A 27,992-nucleotide genomic window follows, 5' to 3' on the forward strand; every position below is an offset into this window, starting at 1 on the left:
GATATAGGCTAGATGTTAGGAGAAGGAGTTCTAGTCCCATTTTAGGCATGAAAGCTAGGTGGGTGATTTTGGGCCAGTCACACTTTTTCAGCCCAATCCTCCTTACAGGGTTGTTGTGCAGAAAATAGAAGGAGAATGAAGTAGTAGTATGTTCGCTACCTTGAGTTACTTATAAAGTAACAAAGGTGGGATAAAAATATAATAATAATAATAATAGTAATAACTTTTCAATAACTTTTTCCACTTTGTGCTCCCATGACTTTTGGGATATAAGCAAGTCGTATTTTTTATATAATGACCAGTGGACTAATTTAGCAACTTGATCATATCTAGCTTTGTAATCAGTTTTTGCACGATTTTGTGGTTTCACACTTAATATCTGAGTGCAGCAAAATTGTGCAAACTGATTACAAAGCTAGACATGATCGAGCTGCTACATTAGACCACTAGTCATTATATAAAAAATATGACATACCCATATCCCAAAAGTCATGGGAGCACAAAGTGGAAAAAGTTATCGAAAATGAAACGGTGAAGATCTTGTGGAACTTTCAAATACAGACAGATCACCATTTGGAACACAACATGCCAGATATCACGGTTGTTGAAAACTGAAGCATACAATTTATTGACACTGTGGTACCAGGAGATGCCAGAGTCAAAGAAAAAAACAACGAAAAAATCATAAAATATCGTGACCTGGCCATCGAAACTACACAGCTATGGATGAAACACGTAACAATGACACCCATTGTCATCAGGGCACTTGGTACCATGTCCAAGAAATTGCAGCTTCCTGCAATAAATGCAAAAAAACTGCGCTATTTGGAACATCACATATTTTAAGAAGATACTTGGTTAATACCTAGGACACTGGCACCAACCCGTATCAACCATTAGCACCAGTCAATGATATTTGTGACACATTTGAAATTATCAGTTGACTGAGTTTCACGTTTAATGAATAAAAGAGAAAATAATAAATATTGCCTGGCCCCAAAATTACTTGGTCAGCCTCTGTAACTGAAGAAGTTGGCTCTCCCAACTGTGGATCCAATGCTGTCACCCTTCCACCATACTGTCTGAACTCTTGTTCAGTTTTCTCTCATACTATTTTTGAGTACACTTAGTTGAGTTAAAATTATTTTTAATTTGTAATGCCGCTTGTTCTGCTCTTAACTCATTGCTGTGCCTATTTTATTTATTTTTATTTATTTATTTTATTAAATTTTTATACCGCCCTTCTCCCGAAGGACTCAGGGCGGTGTACAGCCGAAATAAAATACAGAGTATATAAAATTAAAAGAGATTAAAATAAACTATTACTAAATGGCCGGTAATTAAAAGATTTAAAAATTTAAAATATTAAATTAAATATTAAATATTAAATATTAAATTAAATATCTACTTCTAGTTCTTTGGCTCCTCTGATCTAAGTGAAATGCAGTCACCCCAAAATGGAATGCAAAGGATAGCTTCATAGCAAAACCAGTTTCCTGGCCAATGATTGACACCTATGTTGTTGGATGTGTCCACACGGACATGGACAGCTAATGATCAGGAAAATTTTATTTTGATTTCTGCACTGAGCAGGGGTTGGATTGTGTGTCCTGAAGGGCCCCTTTCAATTCTAGGATTGTTCAACTTTTTCTTGCTGAGATATGATATATGTAGTTGTGTAAGATTAATTCTATTTTAAGACTATCACCACAAAACACACTCACTTTTCTTTTTTTCTTTTTTTAAGTCTGCAGGCAAGCTTTGATCAGGTAATATCTTTCAAGAGCATGTGGCAAAGTTGATTAAGCTTCAGATTAAATTTTCATTATTAGGGAGAGAAATTGGAATGAAGTAGAACTCGATTTAAGCAATCAAGGCTGAGGTCCCAGTCTCCGCAGACGGCAGCTCAGAGTCACTTTTCTAAAGTAGCTCAGTTTTTAATGCAAAGCAGGATATGATTTCTGGTTAATCATTCCAACAGTCCTCTTTCTCCAAATTATTTCCAGGATCTTTGACCTGAAATAAAGGGAAAGGGAAAAAAGCAGAACAAAAGAGGGCAGGGATGCCAGCCTATAATAATATTCTTAGAGAATATCTGCTTTCTGAAATTGTCCTTGTAAGAGAACAGTTTCCATTTTAATAACAGTAAAATCTGGCACCAATAAGTAGGGACACTAACTTTACAGAGCAGTTTAAACAGGAAATGAAGAATGTTAGCATATCAGTTATGGATTGATAGATGCAGAAGGATAGATACTCAAGCAGGAATCTCTTAAGGCATCTCTTGATGGTTCTGCATGCAACTTTGGAGAGTTCCACCATTTGATTTTAGCTCTAAGACAAATATCAGAATAACTTAGTTGGAAGGGACCTTAGAGATCTTCTAGTCCAATCCCCTGCTCAAGCAGGAAATCCTATATCATTTCAGACAAACAGATGTACAATCTCTTCTCCAGTGATGGAGCATCCACAATTTCTGAAGGCAAGCTGTTCCATTGGTTGATTGCTCTCATCATTAGGAAATTTCTCCTTAGTTCTATGTTGTTCTCTCCTTGATTCATTTCCATTTATTGTTTCTTGTTTAGTTTGTCTGGTGCTTTTGAAAATAGCTTGACATTCTCCCCTCTTCTTTGTAGCAGCCCCTCAAATATTGGAACACTGCTATCATGTCACCCCGAGTGCTTATTTACACTAGACTAGACATTTTTAATTTTCATTTTATTTAGAAAATTTATATAACCACCTACTCACAGAGACTCTAGGCAGTTTACAAACAATAAACAGCTTACAAACATACCCAATTCCTGCAAACCTTGTGCATTGTTTTAGCCTTTAGCTCTCTAATTCTAACTAAGCTAAACCAGCTAGCGGTACCTGAACACACTTGTAAATGGATCATAAGCTTCCTAACAGACAGGAAGCAGCAGGTGAAGCTAAGCAGAATCAGATACCTGTTCAATTAGCACAGGGGCCCCACAAGGCTGTGTGCTCTCTCCACTTCTCTTCTCTCTATATACAAATGACTGCATCTCAAACAATCCATCTGTTAAACTACTGAAGTTTGCAGATGACACAACAGTGATCGGTCTCATTCGAGACAATGATGAATCTGTATACATGGGAGGTTGAACAACTAGCTTCGTGGTGCAACCAGAACAATCTGGAACTGAACACACTCAAAACCATAGAAATGGTGATGGACTTTAGGAGAAACCCTCCCATACTACCACCTCTTACAATACTAGACAGCACAGTATCAACAGTAGAGACCTTCAAATTTCTAGGTTCTACCATATCTCACAACCTAAAATGGACACCCAATATCAAAAAGTCATCAAAAAAGCACAACAAAGAATGTTCTTTCTGCACCAACTCAGAAAGCTCAAACTACCCAAGGAGCTGCTGATCCATTTCTACAGAGGAATTATTGAGACTTGTCATCTACACCTTTATACCTGTCTGGTTTGGTTCCACAGCACAATTCCTTCTGTGTCCAATCACACTTGGCCAATAAAGAATTCTATTCTATTCTATTCTATTCTATTCTATTCTATTCTATTCTATTCTATTCTATTCTATTCTATTCATCTTTGTTACTCTTCTCTGCACTCTTTCCAGAGTCTCCACATCTTTTTTATATTGTGACTTGCTAAAATATAAAATATTAGCCTGGCTTGCTCAAAATTGCTTTCAGCAGCAATCACAGCCTATTCCCTAAGCAGTTCATAAAGCTGAAACAGCAGCTACACCTAATTCTTCCTTGCCGCTCCATTTTAAGCCATGTCCTCTAATATGCTGATTATGTGTCGTTGGTCCTGCCACTGCTGATTTAAGATGCTAGCAGATATGTTCATCTCAAATGAAGGGTTGGGTTGGAATTGAGGTATCCATCAGATGTGGCTGGTTTTTGAGAGGTCTGGTGCAGCTCTTGGCATTAAAAGTATCAGAATAGGAAAGAAAAGTGCATCCCAAAGTTTTGAATTCTAAATTGATTCAGAAATGTATTATTTAATAGCACATATGTCAGTCTGATTGGGATAAACTGTAGAAATGATACATAAATATGATTTGCATTCTCTTTTTTAATTTAATCTATTTTGTTCCATTTTTATATATGGTTTTATTAATGTTTGTATTTTACATTCTGTATTTTGATTATGTCCTATTGACTGATCAAAAATAAAATTACATTTGGAAAAAGAATTGGAGATTTTCTTCAAAATAAGTAAAAAGAAAGACACATCACTCCAAAATGTATGAGATACAATGAAAGCATATATTAGAGGACTGGCAATAACATATTTGGGGTGAAAAACAAAAAGAAAAGACAAACAAAAAGAAATTAGAAGAAGAATATAAAAGACTAGAGAAAGGATTACAAAAAAATCCACAAAAGGATAAAGTTAAAAAACAAATGGAACTGAAAAAACATGAATTAAATTTAATTGAACAAAAAATTTTGGCACATAAATTGAAGTCTGCCAAACAGAACTTTTTTGAAAATGCAAATTAACCAGGCAGATGATTGGCATACAAAAGGAAAAGGAAAAAGAGAAGAAGTTAATTAATCAACTACAAGATGAAGAAGGAAATATATGTTATAGAAATGAAGAAAAGAAAAAAAATAATTCAAAACTATTATGAAAGACTATATAATCAAGAGAAGATACCTGATGGAAAGATAAAATAATGTCTAGAGAAATCTGATTTACCTAAAATACCTGAACTATATAAAGAAACCTTAGAAGAAAGAATCTCAATGATGGAATTGACAGAGGCAATTAAAAAAAAAAGGGAAAACACCGGGTCCAGATTGACTACCAGCAGAACTATATGTAAATCATTTCAATATGTTGAGTAATGTAATGTTGAGTAATATGTGAGTATGTTGAGTAATGTAATGTTGGATTTATTTACTGAATTACTGGTGAAAGAAAAGATTCCAGACTCTTGAACGGAGGCTTATGTCACACTTATACCTAAAGAAGATACAGATCTACTACAAGTCAACCTCATTGCTGAATGTGGATTATAAGATCTTTGCTGTAGTAATGGTGAATAGATTAAAAAAACTTTTAAATGAAATGATTCATATGGACCAAAATGGGTTTTTACCAAAGAGACAAATTAGAGACAATATAAGGATAATTTTGCATACTTTAGAATATTATGAGGTACAATCAGGAAAAGAAATGGTGATGATGTTTCTAGATGCACAGAAAGCATTTGATAACATGAATTGGCAATTTATGATAGAACGATTACAGATGATGGAGTTTGGGGAGAGATTCATAAATATGATGAAAACAATTTACAAAAAGCAATCAGCAAAAATAATAATGAACGGAGAGATGACACAAAAAAGTGAATATAATGAAAGGCACAAGGCAAGGATGCCCATTATCACCATTGTTATTTGTATTAACATTAGAAGTGTTAAATAGAAATATCAGAAGAAATGAAAAAATAAAAGGAATGAAAATTAAGAAAGAAGAATATAAATTATAAGCTTTTGCAGATGATTTAGTTTTTATATTGGAAGAACCGCCAATAATGGGCCCCAAACTATTAGAACAAATAGAAGAATGTGGCGAGGTTGCAGGACTAAAAATAAATAAAGACAAAACAAAAATATTGGTTAAAAATATAACAGAAAAACAGAAAAGAGAATTGATGGAGAAACTAAACATTCAAATTGTGAAGAAAATGAAATATTTAGGAATATATTTAAACTCAAGATATGTAACGATAAAGGAAGATAATTGCTACAAACTAAAGATACAGATTGAGGAAGACTTGGAGAAATGGAAAAATCTACAGTTACCATTAACGGGAAAGAGAGCGATAGTAAAGATGAACATATTGCCGAGACTATTGTTTCTATTTCAGACAATACTATAAAAGTGGAAAAGGCATATTTTGAACACCTTAATAAAATAATAAGGAAATTTATATGGCAAGGGAAGAAAGAGAGAATAAACATAAAAATGTTACAAGATGCGAGACTACGTGGAGGATTTAGATTGCCGAATTGGGAACTATATAACTAGGCAGCAGCGTTGACGGATGAGAGAATGGATTGGATTAAGAAATATAAGATTATTAACTTTGGAAGGACATGATTTACAAATGGGATGGTATGCCTTTTTATGGGATGGCAGAAGCAAGATACATACTTATTTTCAAAGACATTGTGTTAGAAATGCATTATTATTGGTGTGGGAGAAGGTTAGAGATAAATATTATTTGAAAATGCCAACATGGTTATCAACAATGGAAGCGTTAATACATCCAAATATTATCAATATTAGAAATATTCTTAGTATATCTGTACTAACAGATAAGGGGGAATTGAAGGGGGAACAAGAAATAGAAGAACAAGGGATTGAGATGGATTGGTATACACATATGCAAATATAAACAAGACATGAAAAAGATGCAAAATTATATGGTTTTTATTTAGAAATGACAGAACTGGACACAATACTCACAGGAACAGATGATAAACTAATTATATATATATATATATATATATATATATATATATATATATATATATATATATATATATACACATACATACACATGCACACACACACAAATACATACACACACACACACTTCCTTAGTTTTGATTTAGAAGAAGAACAAGTAAAAGTAACAATGGGCAAAAAAATTTGGATACTCAATTGAGTTAGATAAATGGCAACAATTATGAGAAAGGAATTACAAATTTATTTATTTATTTATTTATTTATTTATTTATTATATTTGTATACAATGTCCACAGCATATAAAGAGAATCAATTTAAAATGTTTTACAGACATTTTGCCACCTGAAAGACTGCCAAAAATGTTTAAAGATAAATCAGCTAAATGTTGGAAATGCCACCAGCTACCAGGATCCTATTATCATATGTGGTAGACATGTCCAGAAGAAAAAAATAATTAAATTAAAATTAAAACATGATTAGAAGAAATGATACAATAACATAGATTTAAGACCTGAACTGTTCCTATTGGGTATCCTATCAGAGAAATTTAGTAAAGAAAAAGGTAGAAATCAAAATTCTATGTTTTCTTTCCTTAAAAATACTATTTAAATAATACCTGTAACTTTATTTTGTTTTGAATTTTTTTTTGTAAACAAACAAACATACAATACATAATCATTTGTTCAGTGCTTCATCTGAGTACATTTTTTGTGTCTTCTTGTTCTCCAATAGAATAGAATAGAATAGAATAGAATTTTATTGGCCAAGTGTGATTGGACACACAAGGAATTTGTCTTGGTGCATATGCTCTCAGTGTACATAAAAGAAAAGATACGTTCATCAAGGTACAACATTTACAACACAATTGATGATCAATATATCAATATAAATCATAAGGATTGCCAGCAACAAGTTATAGTCATACAGTCATAAGTGGAAAGAGATTGGTGATGGGAACTATGAGAAGATTAATAGTAGTGCAGATTCAGTAAATAGTCTGACAGTGTTGAGGGAATTATTTGTTTAGCAGAGTGATGGCCTTCGGGAAAAAACTGTTCTTGTGTCTAGTTGTTCTGGTGTGCAGTGCTCTATAGCGTCGTTTTGAGGGTAGGAGTTGAAACAGTTTATGTCCAGGATGCGATCATTTCATAATAGCATCATTTCATTTATTGTAACATTTCTCCCACATTTCTTGCTTTACTATTAATACATCTCTCTCCTCTTTCTTCTTCCCATTTTTCATTACAACATTATCCTATATATATTTCTTCTCTAACCAATGATAAAATTGTCCCCATATCTTAAAATATTCAGATTCCTCTCTTTCTTTAATTGTCAAAGTCAATCTATTCATTTCTGCACAATCCAATATTTTCTTAATTACTTATATGTATGATCAAATATATATTCCCTCCCTCTTTAACCCTTTCTAATTTTCCAGCCCATAAATAATTAGTTCTGTCTTTTCTTCTTTCAACAAAAAAAATCATGTAAGTTTTCTAATCTTTCAAAATGTCTTTAACTTTTATATATTTATCTTTATCTATCCAAGCTTAATCAACTTTGCCACAAAATGGTGAGATTTGCCATTTTTGTGTGTTGCATCATGTTTACAATTCAATCTTCTACTGTGGATATTATTTAAATAGCATTTAGGTGTGCAAGATAGGAAATATTTGTAAAACAATAAGATGTAAAGATGTGCAGAGAAGAGCAACAAAAATGATTAGGGGCCTTGTGGCTAAAATGTAGAAATGTAGAAATGTAGTATGCTTAGTCTAGTGAAAAGAAGGACCAGGAGAGACATTGAGGGGCTTCTGCAAAGACAAGAGGGTCCACCTATTCTCCAAAGCACAAGAAGGCAAGACAAGAAACAATGGATGGAAACTAATCAAGGAGAGAAGCAACCTAGAAACTAAGGAGAAATTTTCTGACAGTGAGAACAATTGGACCTCCCCTGAAGCTCCACCAAGAGTGATGGATGATAGAAATGGCTTTTCAGCAACAGCAGGTGGTCTAGAAGCTCCCTATCTGGCTCCTTTGGTCTCCACTATCATTGCATTAAAAACTCCACAGAATCTTGCTTCAGTTAATGTTCTCCTTGCCTTGATCATAAAACTCTCCTCTCCTTCTACTGCTTCTTCCTTCCTTCCTTCCTTCCTTCCTTCCTTCCTTCCTTCCTTCCTTCCTTCCTTCCTTCCTTCCTTCCTTCCTCCTCCTCCTTCTTTCCCTTTTTTCTTCTCTCTCCTCCTTTTCTCTCCTGACTCATTCCTTAAAGACATGATTAAATCAGTTGACTGCATGTTCAGCCAACTGGGACTCACCTAGATCAGGGGACCATCTGCTGTACCCCTATGTCAGCTGCTCAAATAACTTTACCTTTTAAAATTCTTTTAAAAATAGGTCTAGCACCAGCTGTTCCAAATGTTTAAGTAAACTTGTATAAAATTAGTCTTGGCTGAAGCCTCCGCTGTGCAACTGCCTATTAAATTGTGGTGATGTTTGCTCAGTTTTTATTTCTAATTTCTACTGCAAACATTTCATATTTCAATCTGACACTTCTCTTAACAGTGTCCTTTTTTTTCTCCAAATGTGACAAAAAATATGACCAGAAACTTCAACTCTGTCCTGCTTGAGGAATTCTGAGTTCAGCACTAGGAAGCCAAAGATTTATTTATGACTTCTTTCGTCAAACACTGTTTCGGTTCATTTCTCATTAAATTGGCTATTAAAATTTAAAAGAATAATGATGTGTTGGGTCTTTCATTATACCAGGGTTCACACTAGCGATGAGCTGTCTTCTGGGCCATGTGTCTGATTTATAGCATGCAACCTTTTTGTTGTATCAATGAAACTATTCAGAAATTACTTTGTTGTCCAGTTGTCTTTTGAAAAAGCCTTTCCTTCTACACCCCTAATGTGGAACGAGGAGAAAACCTCCCTTGTAGAAGGATGAATAGAATAGAATAGAATAGAATAGAATAGAATAGAATAGAATAGAATAGAATAGAATAGAATAGAATTTTATTGGCCAAGTGTGATTGGACACACAAGGAATTTGTCTTGGTGCATATGCTCTCAGTGTACATAAAAGAAAAGATATGTTCATCAAGGTACAACATTTACAACACATTTGAGATTTGCAGATTTCAGCTGAAGTCTCAGGAACATTTGTTTGCTGTGCTATTCTCCCTCTGCGCTCACTGAATCAGAGGAAGTTGCAATTCCTGTGCGTCCTTTTCTGATTCACCCTTAGACATTGGGTTTGATGGGAACAGTAGTCCAACAAATGTGAGAGTGCTAGGTTGAGTAAGGCATAGGGAGTCAGCTCACAGGTTTGTGTAACCTGGTGGTGCAGGTACATATAAGAGCAGGAAGTGAAGGCCCTCAAGAGTGGCAAGCGGAAGAAGAATTCTTAGAGAAAAGATAAAATCAAAGTAGAAGAAATGTGTGTTAGCTAAGGCTAAGGAAAGTTGAAAGGCTTGTCTTGCTAATCTACAACCTGTCTGTCTGTCGACTGTCCCACTCAGGCATCTAGCAAAGAAAGACTCCTGGCCATTTGTTTTTGCCAAGCGTATAACTTTATTGAAGCTTAAGTGAGTACAGAGAATCTGAGGTTTTCCTGTGCAAACAATGCAAAGTAAATTTTCCTCTCCCCACCCCCACCCCAGCCATCCCAGCTCTGCATATCAATCGTTGACCTTGGCTGGCTGAAGTAGTTGGGCTTCCACCACTCCCCACTTCTTCCTTGCATTCCAATCCCTCCCTCCTCTCCCACCTCACCCCACCCCATTGCTAATGTCAGGCTGCCAGTTCCTGAAGCTTGGATAGGACCGGTGCAGCCAGGGCCTTCTCCTTGACTGGTGATCTGCATCAGTCTCTTTGCCCACATCATCCAGCACAAGGGTCCCCAACCTTTTGGACCTCAGGGACCACCAAGTTCATAATTTTAAATCCCGCGGACCACTAATACGAATCCAGCACACCGCTTGCTGAAGCGCCTGGACTCCCAGTGACGGGATGGGGTCCTTCAGGCACTCTCCCTCCTCTCTCTTTCTCTCTCTCTCTCTCTCCCCTCTCTCTCCCACTCTTTCTCTCTCATTCTCTCTTTCTCTCTCTCTCTCTCTCTCCTCCTTTCTCTTTGTCTCTCTCTCCCACTCATTCTCATTCTCTCTCTCTCTGATTCTCTTTCATTCTATCTCTGTCTCTCTCTCATTCTCTCTGATTCTCTCTCTTTCATTCTCTGTCTCTTTCTTTGTCTCTCATTCTCTCTTATTCTGATTCTCTCTGATTCTCTCTCTCACACTCTGGTGGAGGAGCTGCTTCGGGATGACCAACCGGCCAGTCCTGTGACTATTACAGTCCCACCGAGAGGCCTTGCAGAAGGAGAGATGTAGGCCCGAAAGGCAGCTGAACCCCACCCCCCCCCGGCAGCTGTTCGGGTGAACATGGCGAGCTCTTGGTCTTACCTTCCAGTTCCAATAGGTGTGGCTCGCACCACTGTACTCAAGGCTAGGTTTGCACTCGGCCTTAAGAGTGGGGGCTGGTGTTTGGGCGGGGTGATATGGGTAGTGCAGCCACGTGTTCCCACGCGCAGGCCGGATTAATTGCTCTCAGGGGCCATATCCGGCCCAGGGGCCATAGCTTGAGGATGAGTGCAATACAAAAAATGCAAAAATACGAACATTTCTCCACGGACCACCAAAATTTTCTCGCGGACCACCAGTTGGTGACCATTGGTCCAGCATACACAGAAGACCTGAGATACTTCTCTTATTTATTTGACATATTTCTATCTTTAGTAGATCCATGGAGTAGGGAGGTAAAAAGAGTGAATCCTTCTTCTCCTGCTTAAAATTGCAATGGGCCTCTGTGGTGCTGGGGAACCCGTTTGCTAATTGTTTGGGAAGAATTTAGCCCTGGCAAATGGATTTGCTCAAATCCATCAGAAGCATCACAATTAAAATAAGGCATACTTTATAAGATAAAACAATTAAAATAAGGCATACTTTATAAGATAAAATATAAAACACCAGATTGAAGTATGTATAATTAAACAGATCTTCTGTTTTACTGTCATGAGGTCCTCAAGTGTACTCTGATCAGGACACAAAGGGCAGGTATACGTATGTGTTGTTGTCTGCATGTCACCACAATCACAAAGGGCAGAAGCCACTGGATATCCTCATTTGTTCAGAGTGTCTGTAGATCTTGCTGTACCCCTGCGCAGTCTATTCAATGATTTCCATACTTCCCAGCTTTGGTCTAACCCAGGTGCCATCTCCTCCATTGGTTCCATCTAGGGTTGGTTCTTTCTAGCCATCTTAATGAATAGCCTTTGCATTCCAGTGATTGTGTTCATTTCTCCCGAGGAGAAGAAATCAGAGTTTTAAACGTGACACAGGTTTGAATGGCTGTCTTGGTAATGTCTGTTTTCCTGCAGGATCTGATAAGAAGAGACATCTTGTACTACAAAGGACGGATTGATATGGACCGCTATGAAGTTTTGGATATTGAAGATGGACGGGACGATGACTTCAATGTGAGCATGAAGAATGCTTTCAAGCTACATAATAAGGAGACTGAGGAAATGCATTTGTTTTTTGCCAAGAAGCTGGAAGAGAAATTGAGGTGGCTCAGAGCTTTCCGCGAGGAGCGAAAGATGGTGCAAGAAGATGAGAAGATAGGTAAGACATGAAGTTCTAAGATGGTGGGTCTTAGAGCTCAGGAATAGGATTTGCGTCTCACACAACATCTGCCAGGACTCTCGGGATAAACAGGGCGGAGCATCCTCCCCTCAGTGAGACTGGGGGTCCCATGTCAAACGGTAGATCAGATTGCGACCGGCTGTAAGCTGAGGGCATATATTGGGCCCAGTAGCTGATTTTTTTTTTAATATAAACAATGCTGCATTTCAGTGGTTAGATGGCATAGACCAGTGATGGTGAACCTTTTTGCCATCATGTGCCAAAAGCAGGGGGAGTGCGGGGAGGGGGGGTCGCACACATGCCCACACCCATAATTCTATGCACCCTGCCCCGGCACATGTGCACATGACACCCGCCACCCTCCACCTGATTTTTGGCACAGTGGGTCCGGTAGGCCCATTGTTTGGTCTCCCCAGGTTCCAGAGCATTTCTAGGAGCCTGAAGGCCTGAAATGGCCCATTTGCCGACTTCTGGTGGGACCAGAACTTGGCAAATAGGCCGTTTACGGCCTCCAGAGGGCCTCCCGGTGGGGAGGCCATTTTGGCCCTCCCAAGGCTCCTAGAAAGGCTCTGGAGCCTAGAGAGAGCAAAAATCAAGCCTTTCCCACCTCCCCAGGCCCTCCAGAGGTAGGAAACAGCCTGTTTCCCTACTGCCAGTGGGCCCAGAAGGTCCGAAAATCATGTGTGCTGGAGCTGAGCTCGTGTGCCCCCCAATATGGCTACACATGCCACCTGTGGTACATGTACCATAGGTTCACCATCACGGGCCTAGACACTGGTATTTGAAAATAGATCTTTTTAACATTTATATTTTATTGTGTTTTACTAATCTAGTTGCAGGGGTGAAATGCTCCCGGTTCGTACCAAATCGCCTGATCTGGTAGCAATGGTGGCAGCTGGTTCGGAGAACCGGTAGCAAAAATCCCTGCCCCCCCATGCCCAGCTGAGCCGCCCGATCTTCAGAGGTTTTTTGTTTTTTTTTACTTTCAAAAGCATTTTTTCTTCGGCCAAAAAAATCCTTTTAAAAGTAAAAAAAAAATAGGCTCTGACCATCCCAGCTGAGTTGCCTGATCATCAGAGGCTTTTAAAAGCATGTTTTTACAACCTCTTTGGTTGAAGAAGTTGTAGAAAAAATGCTTTTAAAAGTAAAAAAAAAAAGTTGGCCATGCCCATTCAGTCACATTACCCCCCCCAAGCCACGCCCACAGAACCAGTAGTAACAAACTTTACATTTCACCATTGTCTAGGTGAAATGTTGACATGCATTGCCAGTCCATGCATGATATGCCATACACTAAATAAATAAATGGAGATCAGGAATCCTTCTTCCTTCCTGATAAGATATTGAGCGTTGGCCTCCTGTTGCCCCATTTGTCCATTGGCTTCCAAACCCATCTAGAAAAAAAAGAACCAACAGGTTGCAATATCCCTTCCTTATTATCCATTCTTGCAATGTGGAACTGCAACCCTGTGTTTTTCCTTGCATGATTGCAATAGCACTTAGATGTATGTACTACCCCATAGTGATTTACAATCTCAGCGTATTGTCCTCAATAATCTGCGTCCTCATTTTACTGACCTCGGAAGGGTGAAAGGCGGAGTCAACCTTCAGTTTGTCAGGGTCAAACTCCAGGCTCTGGGCAGAGTTAACCTGCAATAGCACTTAGACTTACAAACTGTTTCACAGTGCTTGACAGCCCTTTCTAAGCGGTTTACAGAGTCAGCCTCTTGCCCACAATAGTCTGGGTCCACATTTAACTGATCTCAGGAGGATGGAACGCTGAGTCAACCTTGAGCCTGTCAGGATCGAACACCTGCTAACGGCCAAAGCAAGCCTGCAATACTACATTCTAACCACCACGGCTCCTCATATAGAAAAGCCTACTTTTGTTCCCAAATCTGTCTTTCTTCACATGGGCTCCAGGCAAAGGAAATGCTTGTGCTGCCTTCAAAGTAGCAACATGGCTGACTGTAAGACAGAATGGAGCAAAGAAGCTTTGAAGAGAATATCAAACTTTTGCTTGATGCCCTTCAAAGGATAGGAAGGTATTGTTTCTTTAATTTCCCAATGTATGATGGGGCTCCCCAAGTTCCCAGCTATCCCGCTACACTGATGGGAAATCTTAAGAGTTTAGCCCCAACTTGTCTAAAGGAGCCAGTGGTTGGACGCAGCAGTCATGTGGCTGGCAAGCATTTCAGAAAATGGAACTGGTTGTCTGTTCAAGGAGTGTATACACATCAAACTGACTGACGGTATGGAAGAACAATTCCATTGGTTGGCATTTTCATAAAAATGCATCCACTTTGCAATTTCCAAACCAGGACATGAACTTGTGATATCTCATGTCATTTGACGAAGGAGAATGTGCTCTATAAATTATGGAGAAGAGCGAGTTGGTGAAATGACTAGGAGCAGAGGGTGGTGTTTTTGCACTTATGCACTAATGGCAAAATTCAATTATGCACAACAGCACACAAAGCAAAAGCAGGCCTAGGAAACATATAGATACTAAAAAGCGGTGCCCAGAAAGTGGGAGGCACAGGGGAGGGGGAAGGGGAGAAGAACCACACCAAAACTGTGGAACAAGAAGTTTTCTATGAAAAAGGTTGACTTGCAAACAGTGGGGCTATCTACAAATGTCCATGTGGGTACAGGGGAAGAGTGCATAAAAAACTGTGTGTAAAAAATGCATGGGGGTGGGAAACTAGCATGAGGAATGAAAAGGAAGGGGGGAGGGAGGGAGGGAGGAAGCGAGAGAGAGAGAGAGGAAGGAAGGGAGTCAGAGAAGGAGAAAATGGAGGCAGAGGAAAAAGAAAGGGAAGGAAGGAAGGAAGGAGAGAGAAAAAAATGAGGGCCTAATCAGGCCTGTTTGATTAATCCCTCTCTTCAAGCCTTCAGGAAATCCAGGTGGAGAAGAGGGGCTATATTTCTGCAGAGCGTTCACTCCCCCCCCCTCCTCTTCCCTCTCCAGGCTTTGAAATTTCTGAGAACCAGAAACGACAAGCAGCCATGACCGTAAGAAAAGTCAGTAAGCAGAAAGGTAATTCTCTCCGTGCGTTGTGGGCAGTGAGTGGATGACAGCTGGCCAAGAGCCTCCTCTTTGCCCTTCTGTTCCTCCCTCTCAGTGCTGCCTCCCTTCTCCTGTCCTGTCCTTTCTTCTATGCACCTTTTATTGGCTACAGGTTATGATGGCAGCTGAGCCCAGAATTTCCATTTTTAAGCAACATGGTTGTCAAACACGAAGGCCTGTGACCCCATTGCTTAGGGAAGTAACCCAGAGACCCTGCGGGGCATTAAGAGAGGACCTCATGTGATCAAAGTCCCAGAGAAACAGGCCAGCGGTGGGGGGGGGGAATTGTGGAGGGTGTTCCTCAGTCATGGCTTAACCCAATATGTAGTTGAGATGTCAATTCCCAAGTTGTTGGGCGGAGGTTTTAGGAATTGTAGAACTGCTGCATCTGGCGAAGGTAAGGTTGGAGAAGACTGTCCTAGATCATTATTACAGCATGCATAAATGCATAGGAAAGCCAATGAAGAAGAATATTTGCAGCATAGGGTTGAAACGAGAGGTCCTTGGTGCTTTCTGAGCCTGGTGCTTGTCTTGCAGATGTTTCATTACCTAAATTAGGTAACATCATCAGCATTAGTCAGTTATTCAACCCTAGTTCTGATGAGGTAGCCTAGTTTGGGTAATGAACCATCTGCAAGAAAAAAACCAAGCTCAGAGAGCACCAAGGACCCCTGCATAGGAAAACATGGATCCTCAATGATGTTGTGTGAAGATGTTGGACTAGGAGTGAGGAGACCCAAGTTCTAGTCCCCATGCCATGGAAACCCCCTGAGTGACTTTCAGCCAGTTCCCCTCACTTAGCCTGAGAGCCAGCTTGGTGTAGTGGTGAAAGAGTTGGAGTAAGAGAGGGATAAAATAAGCTTCTAGTCTCCTCTCAGCCATGGAGACCCTCTGTCAGCCCAGCCCACTTCCTAGACCTAGATACTGTGGGGGGAAATGGGAGGAGGGAGTCCTGTGCACACCTTCCAGTCCCAAAGGCAGGATGTAAATCCAGAAGTAAATAAATAGACTGAATTGTCTATTAGACAATTGATTATTTCATGAGAAACGCAGAAGAAGAGATGTCAGACAAGGGTTGGTCACCTCCTGCAGGGCAGGTGAAGCCATCAGAAGCTGAACCGGACAGAACTGGCTGAATCCCACCCCTGGTGATATGGCTATGATATGGTTTCCTGATGCTTAGAATCAGTTGGAGCTCTGGATAAATGGATCAAGCCAAGTGGCACCAACATGTTTAGCCCTTTTTTTATTTGGGAATGGAGGTTGAAGGGCAATATCGATACCTTAAGGTCTCCAGTATTTGTTTTACCTCTTAAGCCCCTTGAAACCTTCCAGTTTTGGATTGCTGGCTTCAAAGTACCACAGAAACCTTGCATGTCCTTCAGATGAACACATTTCTGCAGCGGTGTAAGATTAAAGAAATGGATTAAGAAGGCACAAAAGAATCTCATGTATGAGAAGACAGTTCACATTCAGAAAAAGGTTCAGATTTTGCCTGACATAATTCAAATGGCCCAACACAATTCAGATTGCCAGTTGACTTCAAACTAGTTTTCTACAATACACTCCAGACATAATGGATAAAAATCCGCTTGATCTTTGTAAATCTTGCAAATGATAGGCTAGCTGAGATTGATGGGAAGTAGAGTTCCTGTCTTCTCAAGGGCATCAGATAAGTAAGGCTGTTTTACACCTTCATCCAGAGAAATATTGAGTACTTAATTGCATTTATCTGCTTAACTTAGCAATTGCTCTCTGATTATCTCAGTATCTCTCTGGACCCCTTGGAAAACGGTGGTGTCTTATTAAACTAGACTTCTTTGAATATAAATTAATTGATTTCTATCACCACCTTTTTCCCATCCCTTCCTTGTGCAGCCTTGGCTGTTTTTGAAGAATTGGAAATTGCCTTCAGAAAAGCCATTCTTGTCTTTTCAATTTTGGTGAATTAAATGGTGTAAAGTCAAGTAGCTTTTTTGGGAATTGAAGTCATGAATATGGAAGTGCTTAAAGACAAATCAAATATATGATGATGAGCAAAGATCAACATATCAAAGAAAATAAAGACAGCAAGAAAAAAATAATCAATTAATCACATTAGTCCAGACTGGCCAATTTATCGTGTTTGCACTAACTGTTGATGTATTTTCATTACAGCCATAAAAATTTGGTAGCTTAAAGATGTCTGTGCTATTCTTTCCACCTTGGGACACTTCTCAGAAGGGGTAATACAAGTGGTCCTCGACTTATAGCAGTTCATTTAGTGACCATTCAAAGTTACAGCATCACTGAAAAGAGTGACTTATCACCAAGGGTGAAATCCAGCAGGTTCTGACAGGTTCTGGAGAACCGGTAGTGGAAATTTTGAGTAGTTCGGAGAACCGGCAAATACCACCTCTGGCTGGCCCCAGAGTGGGATAGGAATGGAGATTTTGCAATATCCTCCCCCCAGGAGTGGGGAGGGAATGGGGATTTTGCAATATCCTTCCCCTGCAATTGTAGCTGAATTTTGGGTAAATCTCTGTTTCATAGAATCATAGGCTTGGAGAGAACTGTTGAGGTTTTTTAGCCCAATCCTTTGCCCAAGGCAGGAGCCCACATACCATCCCAGACAAATGCTGCCCAATCTTTTCTTGAGCACCCACAACTCTGGGAGGCAAAGCTGTTCCTCGTTGATTAATTTTTCTCATGGTCAGAAAATCGTTTGCCAACCAGAATGGTGCTTGATGTAAGCCAGACTAGCTGCACAAGAGCTTAACTTTACCAGTCCCACCTCTGCACTCTCTCAAAGGAGAAAGAGCTGTCATTCTAGGCCAGGCTTTCTCAACATTGGAAGCCTGTGGTTGTACATAAATAACACAAATATAAAAAATAATAAAATAAATAAATTAAAAAGACAATGCAACCAACCAAAAAAACTCAAAAAACTCAATGGACCACTGGGTTTTTTCTGCTGTCAGTTTTCTATGTTTCATGGCCAAAGCTTAGAATAATGCTGGGTCTTGATCTAGTTCATAGAATGGAATGGAGGGGAGGGGAGTGGAATGGAGTGAGTTGGAAGGGATCTTGGAGGAGAGGTGGGTTTCTACCGGTTTGCCTTGGTTCGGGGGAACTGGTAGCCGCAGCAGGAGGCTCTGCCCAACCGCCCACACATCATCAAAAACACTCTGTGCATGCGCAGAAGCGCTGCGCACTCACAAAAGTAAGCATGCGCGCACACACACTACCGATAGCAAACCGGTAGCACCAGGATTTTAATCCCATCTCTGCCTTGGAGGTCTTCTAGTCCAACCCCCTGCTTAGGCAGGAAACCCTACACCACTTCAGACAAATGGTTATCCGACATCTTCTTAAAAACTTCCAGTGTTGGAGCATTTGCAACTTCTGGAGGCAAGTTGTTCCACTGGTTAATTGTTCTCACTGTCCAGAACTTTCTCCTTAGTTCTAAGTTGCTTCTCTTCTTGATTAATTTCCACCCATTGCTTCTTGTCCTGCTCCAAAGAAGAGGGAGTCCCCTCCATTCCATTCTATGAACTAGATCAAGACCCAGCATTATTCTAAGCTTTGGCCATGAAACATAGAAAACTGATGGCAGGGTGCTTTGGAGAATAATTTGACTCCCTCTTCTTTGGAGCAGCCCCTGAGATATTGGAACACTGCTATCATGTCTCCCCTAGTCCTTCTTTTCATTAAACTAGGCATGCCCAGTTCCTGCAACCGTTCTTCATATGTTTTAGCCTCCAGTCCCCTAATCATCTTTGTTGCTCTTCTCTGCACTCTTTCTAGAATCTCAGCATCTTTTTTACATTGCAGCGACCAAAACTGAATGCAGTATTCCAAGTGTGGCCTTAACAAGGCATTATAAAGTGGCATTAACACTTTATACTTTACTTTAACACTTTATTAACATGTGATCTTGATTCAATCCCTCTGTTTATGCAGCCCAGAACTGTCTTGGCTTTTTTGGCAGCTGCTGCACACTGCTGGCTCATATCTAAATGGTTGTCCACTAGGACTCCAAGATCCCTCTCACAGTTACTACTATTGAGCAAGGTACCATATATACGGTACCTGCGCATTTTGTTTTTCTTGCCTAAATGTAGAAAAAAATCACTTTTTTTACCATTGAATTTCACTTCGTTAGATAGTGCCCAATGTTCAAGTCTGTCAAGATCCTTCTGTATCTTGAGCCTATCTATTGACTAATAATGAAATTGCAAATAAGCCGAGAACAGCCCTGCCGCCTCACACAGTTCAGCCCACAATTCTGCTAATTTGAACTTTTGCCTGCAAAAACCTCTAAATTAAAAATACAGCAGCATTTGAACCTAAGCTCTCCTTCAGCAAGGCCTTTGTTCCCATAAGGTTTTTTTTTCCTACCGGTAATTTTCCATTCCATCCCTTAAAAGAATTATTCAGAAAGAATTCTTCTGCCTCCTGGAGAATGAAACTTTTTTTTATGTTTGTTTGGGTTTTTTGGTGTCACAGTTCTGGAGGTAAGAAAGAACAAAGAAAAAAGCGAGATTAAGGGGTAGAGAAGAAGTGCAGGAGGTGATCCAACCTGAAAGCCTCATTTTCTACTTTATTTCAGGAGAAATGAGACCTCCTCTCTCTGGAGCATTCAGAAGCAGATGATCAATTGACAGGACGCAGAAATGCTTAGCTGTTTGCTTCACACGGGGCCTGAAAAGAGTGAAATTAAATAAGGGGCACAAATGCTAGGAATAGGTTAGATGAAAGGCTAACACAGCATGAGAACCAACAAGGTGCCCTCAATAAAGTCAGGATCTTCCCCACTGCATTCATGTATTCAAAGCAGGAGTCAGGAATGATGGCCCTTTTGGGACTCCTGAGCCATCAATCACATCAATTAGGGATTCTGGGAGTTGAAGTCCGGGAATCGTAAAAGGACCATCATTCTCCTCCCCTGATTTAAAGCATTTATATAGCTTCTAACCAACTCTGAGTGGGTCCCAATCAAAAGTTAAAAGAACATATAAAATCAGCTTAAAGGTATAAAATTAAAGCGATTGAAACATTGAAAACAACAAAGACCTGGCAAAACTTCTTGGGTGAGAAGTGAAACATTTTCAAGGAAAAAACTAAGTCCAGCTGACTTTTGGAGAAGAACCTTTGGGACATTTGGTGTCAAGTCAACCTTTTAATGTACAATTATCCAAACTTAACCCAGCACTTGGAGGGAAACCAGGTTTTCAAACAAAGCCTTATAGCAGGCTAGGAGAGTGGAAGTCGCTCAAGCTTCAGGCTGCAGAAGGTCCCATAGGGCAGGGGCTGCCATAGAAAAGCCACTCTTCCTAGATCCCATCAGATGGCAATATTTAGGGGAAGGGTGCGCCCCTGTCTAATCTGGTGGGATGGATAGATTCCCCTATGATTTATTAACCAGATCAACTGGGGTTCAGTGCATAGATAATATATGGAATTTGCTACCACCGGATGTAGTGGCCAACATCTTGGGTGGCTTTCATAGGGATTAGAAAAATTCCCAGGGATTAAGATTATTAGTGGCAGTTTGTCAAACTGGCTACCATGTATGATCTTCATAATGGAGGCAGAAAGTCTATCAATGCAGTGGCAGGGAAATGGATGAACATTTTGGTCTCCAAATGTGTCTGGCAAACCACTCTGGGGACATCATGAAAAACATGTGGAGTTTTATTTTTAGCCTGATTCAACAGGATAGTTTTTACTTCTATTGCAAGTAGTTGAACTAGATGACCTCTGAGGTCCCAGTCCCATGATGTTCTATTTATTTACACAAATGACAAAAATCTTTAAACTTTAAAAAAAAGAAAAGAGACGACTCCAAACAAACTAAAAATACTACCTAAAAGAGAAGAGCAGGAAGACGATTGGGGTGGTGATGTATGCCTTATATTTTATATTTATCAACTGTCAGTCATAGATTACCTGACTTGGACGAGGGGATAGATGGGGAACTCATCAAATTTGCAGATGACACCAAGCTGGCAGGAATAGCCAACACTCCAGAAGATAGGCTCAAGTTACAGAAAGATCTTGACAGACTTGAACATTGGGCGCTATCTAACAAAATGAAATTCAACAGTGAAAAAAGTAAGGTTCTACATTTAGGCCAAAAAAACAAAATGCACCAGTACCGTATATGTGGTACCTTGCTCAATAGTAGTACCTGTGAGAGGGATCTTGGAGTCCTAGTGGATAACCATCTAGATATGAGCCAGCAGTGTGCAGCAGCTGTTAAAAAAGCCAACACAGTTCTGGGCTGCATAAACAGAGGGATAGAATCAAGATCACGTGAAGTGCTAGTACCACTTTATAATGCCTTGGTAAGGCCACACTTGGAATTTTGCATCCAGTTTTGGTCGCCACGATGTAAAAAAGATGTTGAGACTCTAGAAAGAGTGCAGAGAAGAGCAACAAAGATGATTAGGGGACTGGAGGATAAAACATATGAAGAACGGTTGCAGGAACTGGGTATGTCTAGTTTAACAAAAAGAAGGACTAGGGGAGACATGATAGCAGTGTTCCAATATCTCAGGGGCTGCCACAGAGAAGTGGGAGTTGGGCTGTTCTCCAAAGCACCTGAGGGTAGAACAAGAAGCAATGGGTGGAAACTGATCAAGGAAAGAAGCAACTTAGAACTAAGGAGAAATTTCCTGACAGTTAGAACAATTAATAAGTGGAACGACTTGCCTTCAGAAGTTGTGAATGCTCCAACACTGGAATTTTTTAAGAAAATGTTGGATAACCATCTGACTGAGATGGTGTAGGGTTTCCTGCCTGGGCAGGGGGTTGGACTAGAAGGCCTCCAAGGTCCCTTCCAACTCTGATATTATGTTATGTTATTAATGAATTCACTAATATTCCTCAATATGATTCTTTTAGCCACCTCCCTCCCATGTTCGATACAACCATAATTTCTGATGCAATAAAATTCCAAAGCTTTGGAATTAATAATCTTTAACACAATCTTTAACATTTATTTGATCATATTTATTTGATCATATTTATTAACATTTAAAGACTTTCCCATACTGTAAATCTGTGGGGTCCTTGGAGCTCTCTAAACTTGGTTTACCCAACCAGGTAACATCATCATAGAAGGAAGTGAAGTTCATACTCTGTAAGTTTAAGTTTATACTTAAACAATAGCCTAATCAAGAAACCACCAGGACCATTCCCACAAACACTGGCAGGGCAAACCCCACTCTCTTCTAGCACTGATGATGTCACCTATTTGGGTAATGAAACATCTGCAAAAATATCATAATAATTTAAAAAGCACCAAGGACCCCAAAGTTCAACCCTGAGCTACCAATGATTTCTTCTATCAGTACTGTAAATCTGTTCATGCTCATTAACTTATTTATGCATCTGTTTATACACATTTCATGGGAACAGGGCTCCCTTTGGAGCTCTAGCGTGAATGGTTTTATGGGGTTTATCTCTTACCCATAACTGTGCTTGGTGTTTCTGTCTTCACAGCGGATTGACTCGGCTGCTTTCTCTCATTTTGTTCAACCTCCTTTATTATCTTCCAACTTTTCTGCTTCTTCATTTAGTCCTGACAGGACAACAACAGCTCAGGGAGCACAGAGTTGACATGAAACAATGTTAGTTCAATCTCAGGCCCTCAAAAGGTTTCCCAAGATTCCTCAGGCAATCATCGCTATTGGTCCAATGATCTGTTTTGCCATAAGGCAGCTAATGAAAGTTGTAATTCAGCAGGAATCCCTCAGAACCCTTCTGGCTTTTGCTTGAGTAACGGTGCCCTGATTTCTTGAACATAGAAGAGGAGAATGTGACACTTTCTGAGGACCAAAGTAAAAGTAGCACTTGAGCAGTGTGCTTGGGGAAACCAAGAAACCAGAAACCAAGAGGTCGGTGTGGCCAGGACAAAAACAAAAGTTGATTTAATTTCAAGTTATAATAATTGGCGTTTGCAAATATTTTCCTTGATAGTACAGACAAGTTCTTGACCTATAACAGTTCATTTAGTGACCATTCAAAACTGCAACAACACTGAAAAAAGTGACCTATGACTATTTTTCACACTTCTGACCATTGCAGGATCCTCATGGTCACATGATCGAAAAGCTTGGCAACTGGTTCACATTTATGACAGTTGCAGTGTTCCAAGGTCATGCGATCACCTTTTGTGATCTGACAAGGAAAATCAATCGGGAAGCCAGATTCATTTAACAACCGTGTTACTAACTTGACAGCTGCAGTGATTCACTTAACAACTGTGGCAAGAAAGGTCGTAAAATAGGGCAAAACTCACTTAAGAAATGTCTTGCTTAGCAACAAAAATTTGGGCTTGATTGTGGTCATAAATCGAGGACTGCCTGTATCTCATATTTGCTTGACTAATTCCCCACTTTGGTCACATTAGATTGGCCACTTTTGGAGGGGCCATGGGCCATCATCAAGATTTAGTTGGATATTTTCATATTTGGTGGACTTGCAAGAAAATTAAGGTCTTTTGGATAAGAATTTGGTGGATTATTCAAAATGTACTGAAGAAGAAGATAAAGTTCCTGCCACAATTTTTCCTTTTGGGAATTATAACGGATTGTACAGGGATTGAGACTAAATTGATTCTGAATTTAATAACAGCAGCAAGACTGTTGATTGGACAATACTGGAAGAAGGAAGAGATACCTACAATAGAAGAATGGATACTGAAAGTTACTAATTTGGCTGAGATGGCTAAAATCTCAGCTTTTTTAAAAGACAATACGCAGGAAAGATATTTAATTGAATGGGAAAAATGGATTGATTATCTACAAAACAGATATCAGATTAAGAAATATCAGATTGCCTTTGAATAATTAGAAAGTTATTTTATGTAATGGGGAGGGGGTTGGGAGATGAAAAGCTGTGGATGTGGTTATTTAGATTGGAAGGGAAAATTTTATTCTATGTTTGGTTTATGTATAACAATACCTTGTGATTGACCCGGGAAGCCGGGGGGGGGAGGAGGGAGGGGGGAAGGGGGTTTTTTGGGAGGGAGGGGGGAAAAAAGGGGGGAAAATGTTTTTGTTTTTTAAAACTCTTTCAATAAAAAAAAAAAAGATTTAGTTGGATATTGGGGTCCAAAAGTGGGCTTTGCATTTGCATCTGGCAGGGACATCTTTGTTGAGTTGGCATTTCTTTGAAAAAGCAACATTCAGATTCAGGGAAACGTCATGGCTTTTTCAAGGAACAGCCACCAGGAAGAGAGACAATAACTGCTCCAGGTCCTACTGCATCGCTTAATGTCCAATTTGGGGAAATTGAGAAAGATAAATTTGTGTTTCCATTTAATCCTTGCATTAAGATGGACTTCTTTTTCTTCTCCTCCCTCTCCTTTCTTCTCCACCTCCCATCCAGGCGTCAGCTACTCTCGATCCGTTCCTCCGACATACCCACCACCCCAGGAGCCACTAAATCAGGGACAATACTTGGTAACTGACGGCATAGTCCAACCGCAGGTCTATGAGTTCACCGAACCGAAACGTAGCCAGTCACCCTTCTGGCAAAACTTCAGCAGGTTAACGCCATTCAAAAAATAATATATAGAGTGAGGGGGAAAGTTTTAAAATAAAGTTTAAAAAAAAATTAAAAATGAATAAAAATATATTTATAGATGGACCTTTTTTGGAGAAGCACTGTTGAAACTTAACATTATATATATATATATATATGAATGAAATTTCATATATATATATAGATATAGATATAGATATATAGATATATATATATATGAATGAAATTTTGAAGGACCAAAAACATTTTTTGTTATACTTGTTTTAGGGAAAAAACAGTATCTGCTGCATTATCTTAGGAAGCACCAAGTATTTCGAATCATGTAACTTTCTTTATTTTGGCATCCTTGGAAATGTTGTTAAAATTTGTTCTTGAAGTTTTTTTGTTACAGAAATGGTGTTCCAGAATGATTCATATTTGCCTTGTGCTCTGCCTTTGACAGGTTCCATCCAGGGCCAGTTGAGGGGCATATTTGTTTTGAGATTTCATTTACCAAAACTGTCTTCTAAAAGCATCTCTGTGCAGGGAGAGCTGTTTAAACCCCTTCCTCTCCTGTGCCCCTTTCTCTCAGAGTACCCTGGATGGAGCCTGTCGGAGACCCAGGGAGAGAAGGATTGAATTCTCATTTGTTCCTCTGGAAAGAGCTTGGCTGGAGCAACTACCTCGCCAGCAATGAATGTTCAGGGTCGGCTCAGTTTGGTTGTTTGGAATGAGCTGCAATTTGTGCCCCATGTTCTTTGGTTCTGATCCAATGCTCCTTTGTACTGTGCAATTGATACTTGTGTTGCTTTGAATGCAGTTGATGGAGGCACACCAGCTCTGCGGTTCTTCAGCTCTGCAAATTCTCTGGAAAACAGGGATTGCAGCTCAGAAGCACCCAGGCAGCTGTATCCGAGTGCGGGTGGGAAGAGATAGGATATGCATTTTTATTATGCAAGAAAGTATGCCTTTGGCTGCTGCTGATGCAGTCTTTTTAATTGCAATCACCGCCCTTTCTTCTGTGGGACTCCTCCGTTCCCCAGCAAAACCAATTAGGTTACCCCCATTTCAGTTACATGTTCTTTGGGGATTTGATCCATTTCATTTTTATATTTTATTTTTGGAAGAGCTCAGAAAGCCTAGACCTTTCCTGCATAGTTTCCAAAAATCTATGGAAAGTCCACATATCCCAGCTTAAAGCCGTCAAACTGATTCTCAGAATTCTGGTCAGTTGGCCCATTTCAGTGCTCCTGAGGTTGTGGCCAACATGCAAGCACACCATAGGCCAGCAATAATGCGCTCTTAGTCTGGGGATCATTGGCTCCATAATCTCAAACCTTGTCCTTATCAGAAAGGTGTGCAGTGTTACGAAAGAAGGTTTAATGCTGCGTGTCCGAACAAAGCCAACTCGTTTGCAAAGGATGCATTTCATAAACATCCTTTGGATCACAAAATGTCAGGAACTGGTAGTCAGAGAGGCTTGGGGGGTCGGGGTCAAAATAGGACAACTTGCCACAACCAATTCACCAGGCCAACTCAACAATTCAGTTTAATTATTTAAAATAGTTACAAAAACATTTTAATTTTTATCTTTTTTTTTTTGTCATTTAAATTTTGTCATTCACATTTATTTTATCCCTCCTTTGGCATCCTTCCTTTAATGATTCTGTTGGACTATTTCTTCCACGCCAGTGTAACTCTTGTTCCACGGCAAGTCGGTCATTGCTCAGCAAACAGGCAACACTGCCAAGAAATCCCCAGTCTTGAGAGTTTTGCCTTTTCGCTCACCTGCTGTGGCCCACATGGATAAAATTACCCAAATATTTAACCCCACCCACTCCAGGACTCTTGGATCCTAAAATATATATTGGGGGAGGAATTGCCAGCAGTCCCATTTTTGTGCCCTATGGAATGTATTTTATTTTTTTTAGAAAATATATTTATGCATAGAATCATAGGGCTGGAAGGGACCTTGGAGGTCTTCTAGTCCAACCCCCCAGTCAAATGGTTCTCCAGTCTATTTTTGAAAAGCTCCAGTGATTTTCCAATGATCTAGTAGCATTATATTCCCCCAATTATATTGCACTATCTCAGAATTACAGAGTTGGAAGGGACCTTGGAGGTCTTCTACTCCAACCCCCTGCACAAGCAGGGCACCCTATACCATTCCAGACCAATGGCGGTCCAGTCTCTTCTTAAAAACCTCCAGTGATGGAGAACCCGCAACTTCTGAAGGCAAGCCGTTCCACTGGTTAATTTTTCTAATTGTCAGGAAAGTTCTCCTTAGTTCTAGGTTCTTTCCATCCATTGGTTCTTGTCTTACCTTCTGGCGTTTAATCTCTATTAAACACGTTTAATTAGACAGGGAGCATCAGATCACTCCCTGCTTCGAGACCTCCTGAGCCCCACCCGTAGAATTTGTGGTGTATTTCTCATGGTTTTCCAGGGAAATAAGGGGCTCACCACACATAAAGAAACAATTTATGTCCCTTTTGCATCACTCCCTAGCTGCCTTCTGCATCCTGGGCATTGAAAATATGGTTTGTGTTTATTAAAACACCCCCCTAAATTCCCTAGATGTGTATCAAAACAAGTTGCCAAATTTTTAAATGAGCTAAGGTGGAATTTGCCTTTTATGTCCCTTTTGTAAGCCAACATGGATGACGAGATGCCAGTTGTATTATTTTGGAGTTTGTTCCTTGCTTGCTGTCAGCTAAGAGAATATCCCATCATACATTTTAGCTTCCAAAATGTTACCAGGGGAAACAGAATGAGAAGGAAGATGCTCAGAGGTTGCATTAAGTAAAGCTCTTGTCTCCCTTGCTTAGCTTGAATTGACTTTGTTGAAGAAACCCTTTGAAAAATGAAAGGAAAGCAACCGCACTTCTTTTCATTCCTGAGTGGTTACGGTTCCTTTTGTGGATATTCAGGCTCAGCAGGAAAACCTGGCTGCCTCTTTAAACAGGAGGAATTCCCTGGTTCCTGCTGATTTCATGTTTATTCCAACAACAGCAATATTTTGGACAGATTTCTCAGCCAGGTAAATGATAAAGGGGCAAACATTTTGTGTCCTGCTTTTAGTTGCGGACTGAGTTTTCCACAACTCCATTTTTATCAGTTGCCTTTGCTTTATGCATTGACCTGTTGAGATGGGCAGATGCTTTAAGAATGGTATAGCCTCCATTACTGTAAATAGTAACAATAACA

At 39.8% G+C, this 27,992-nt stretch overlaps 1 protein-coding gene across 7 annotated transcripts in view; it reads left to right on the plus strand.

The window, feature by feature from the left end:
* The window catches only part of ARHGEF9 (Cdc42 guanine nucleotide exchange factor 9), a 369,419-nt gene that overhangs the window by 282,243 nt on the left and 59,184 nt on the right, over positions 1-27,992 (plus strand). For all 7 annotated transcript variants that reach the window (XM_058154714.1, XM_058154711.1, XM_058154715.1 and 4 more), the window contains 3 exons: positions 11,938-12,181; positions 15,174-15,242; positions 24,651-24,810. In XM_058154714.1, coding sequence (XP_058010697.1) covers positions 11,938-12,181; positions 15,174-15,242; positions 24,651-24,810 — 473 coding nt within the window. The remainder of the gene's footprint in view (positions 1-11,937; positions 12,182-15,173; positions 15,243-24,650; positions 24,811-27,992) is intronic.

Source organism: Ahaetulla prasina, chromosome 11, assembly GCF_028640845.1.
Source record: "Ahaetulla prasina isolate Xishuangbanna chromosome 11, ASM2864084v1, whole genome shotgun sequence".
Classification (NCBI taxonomy): domain Eukaryota; kingdom Metazoa; phylum Chordata; class Lepidosauria; order Squamata; family Colubridae; genus Ahaetulla; species Ahaetulla prasina.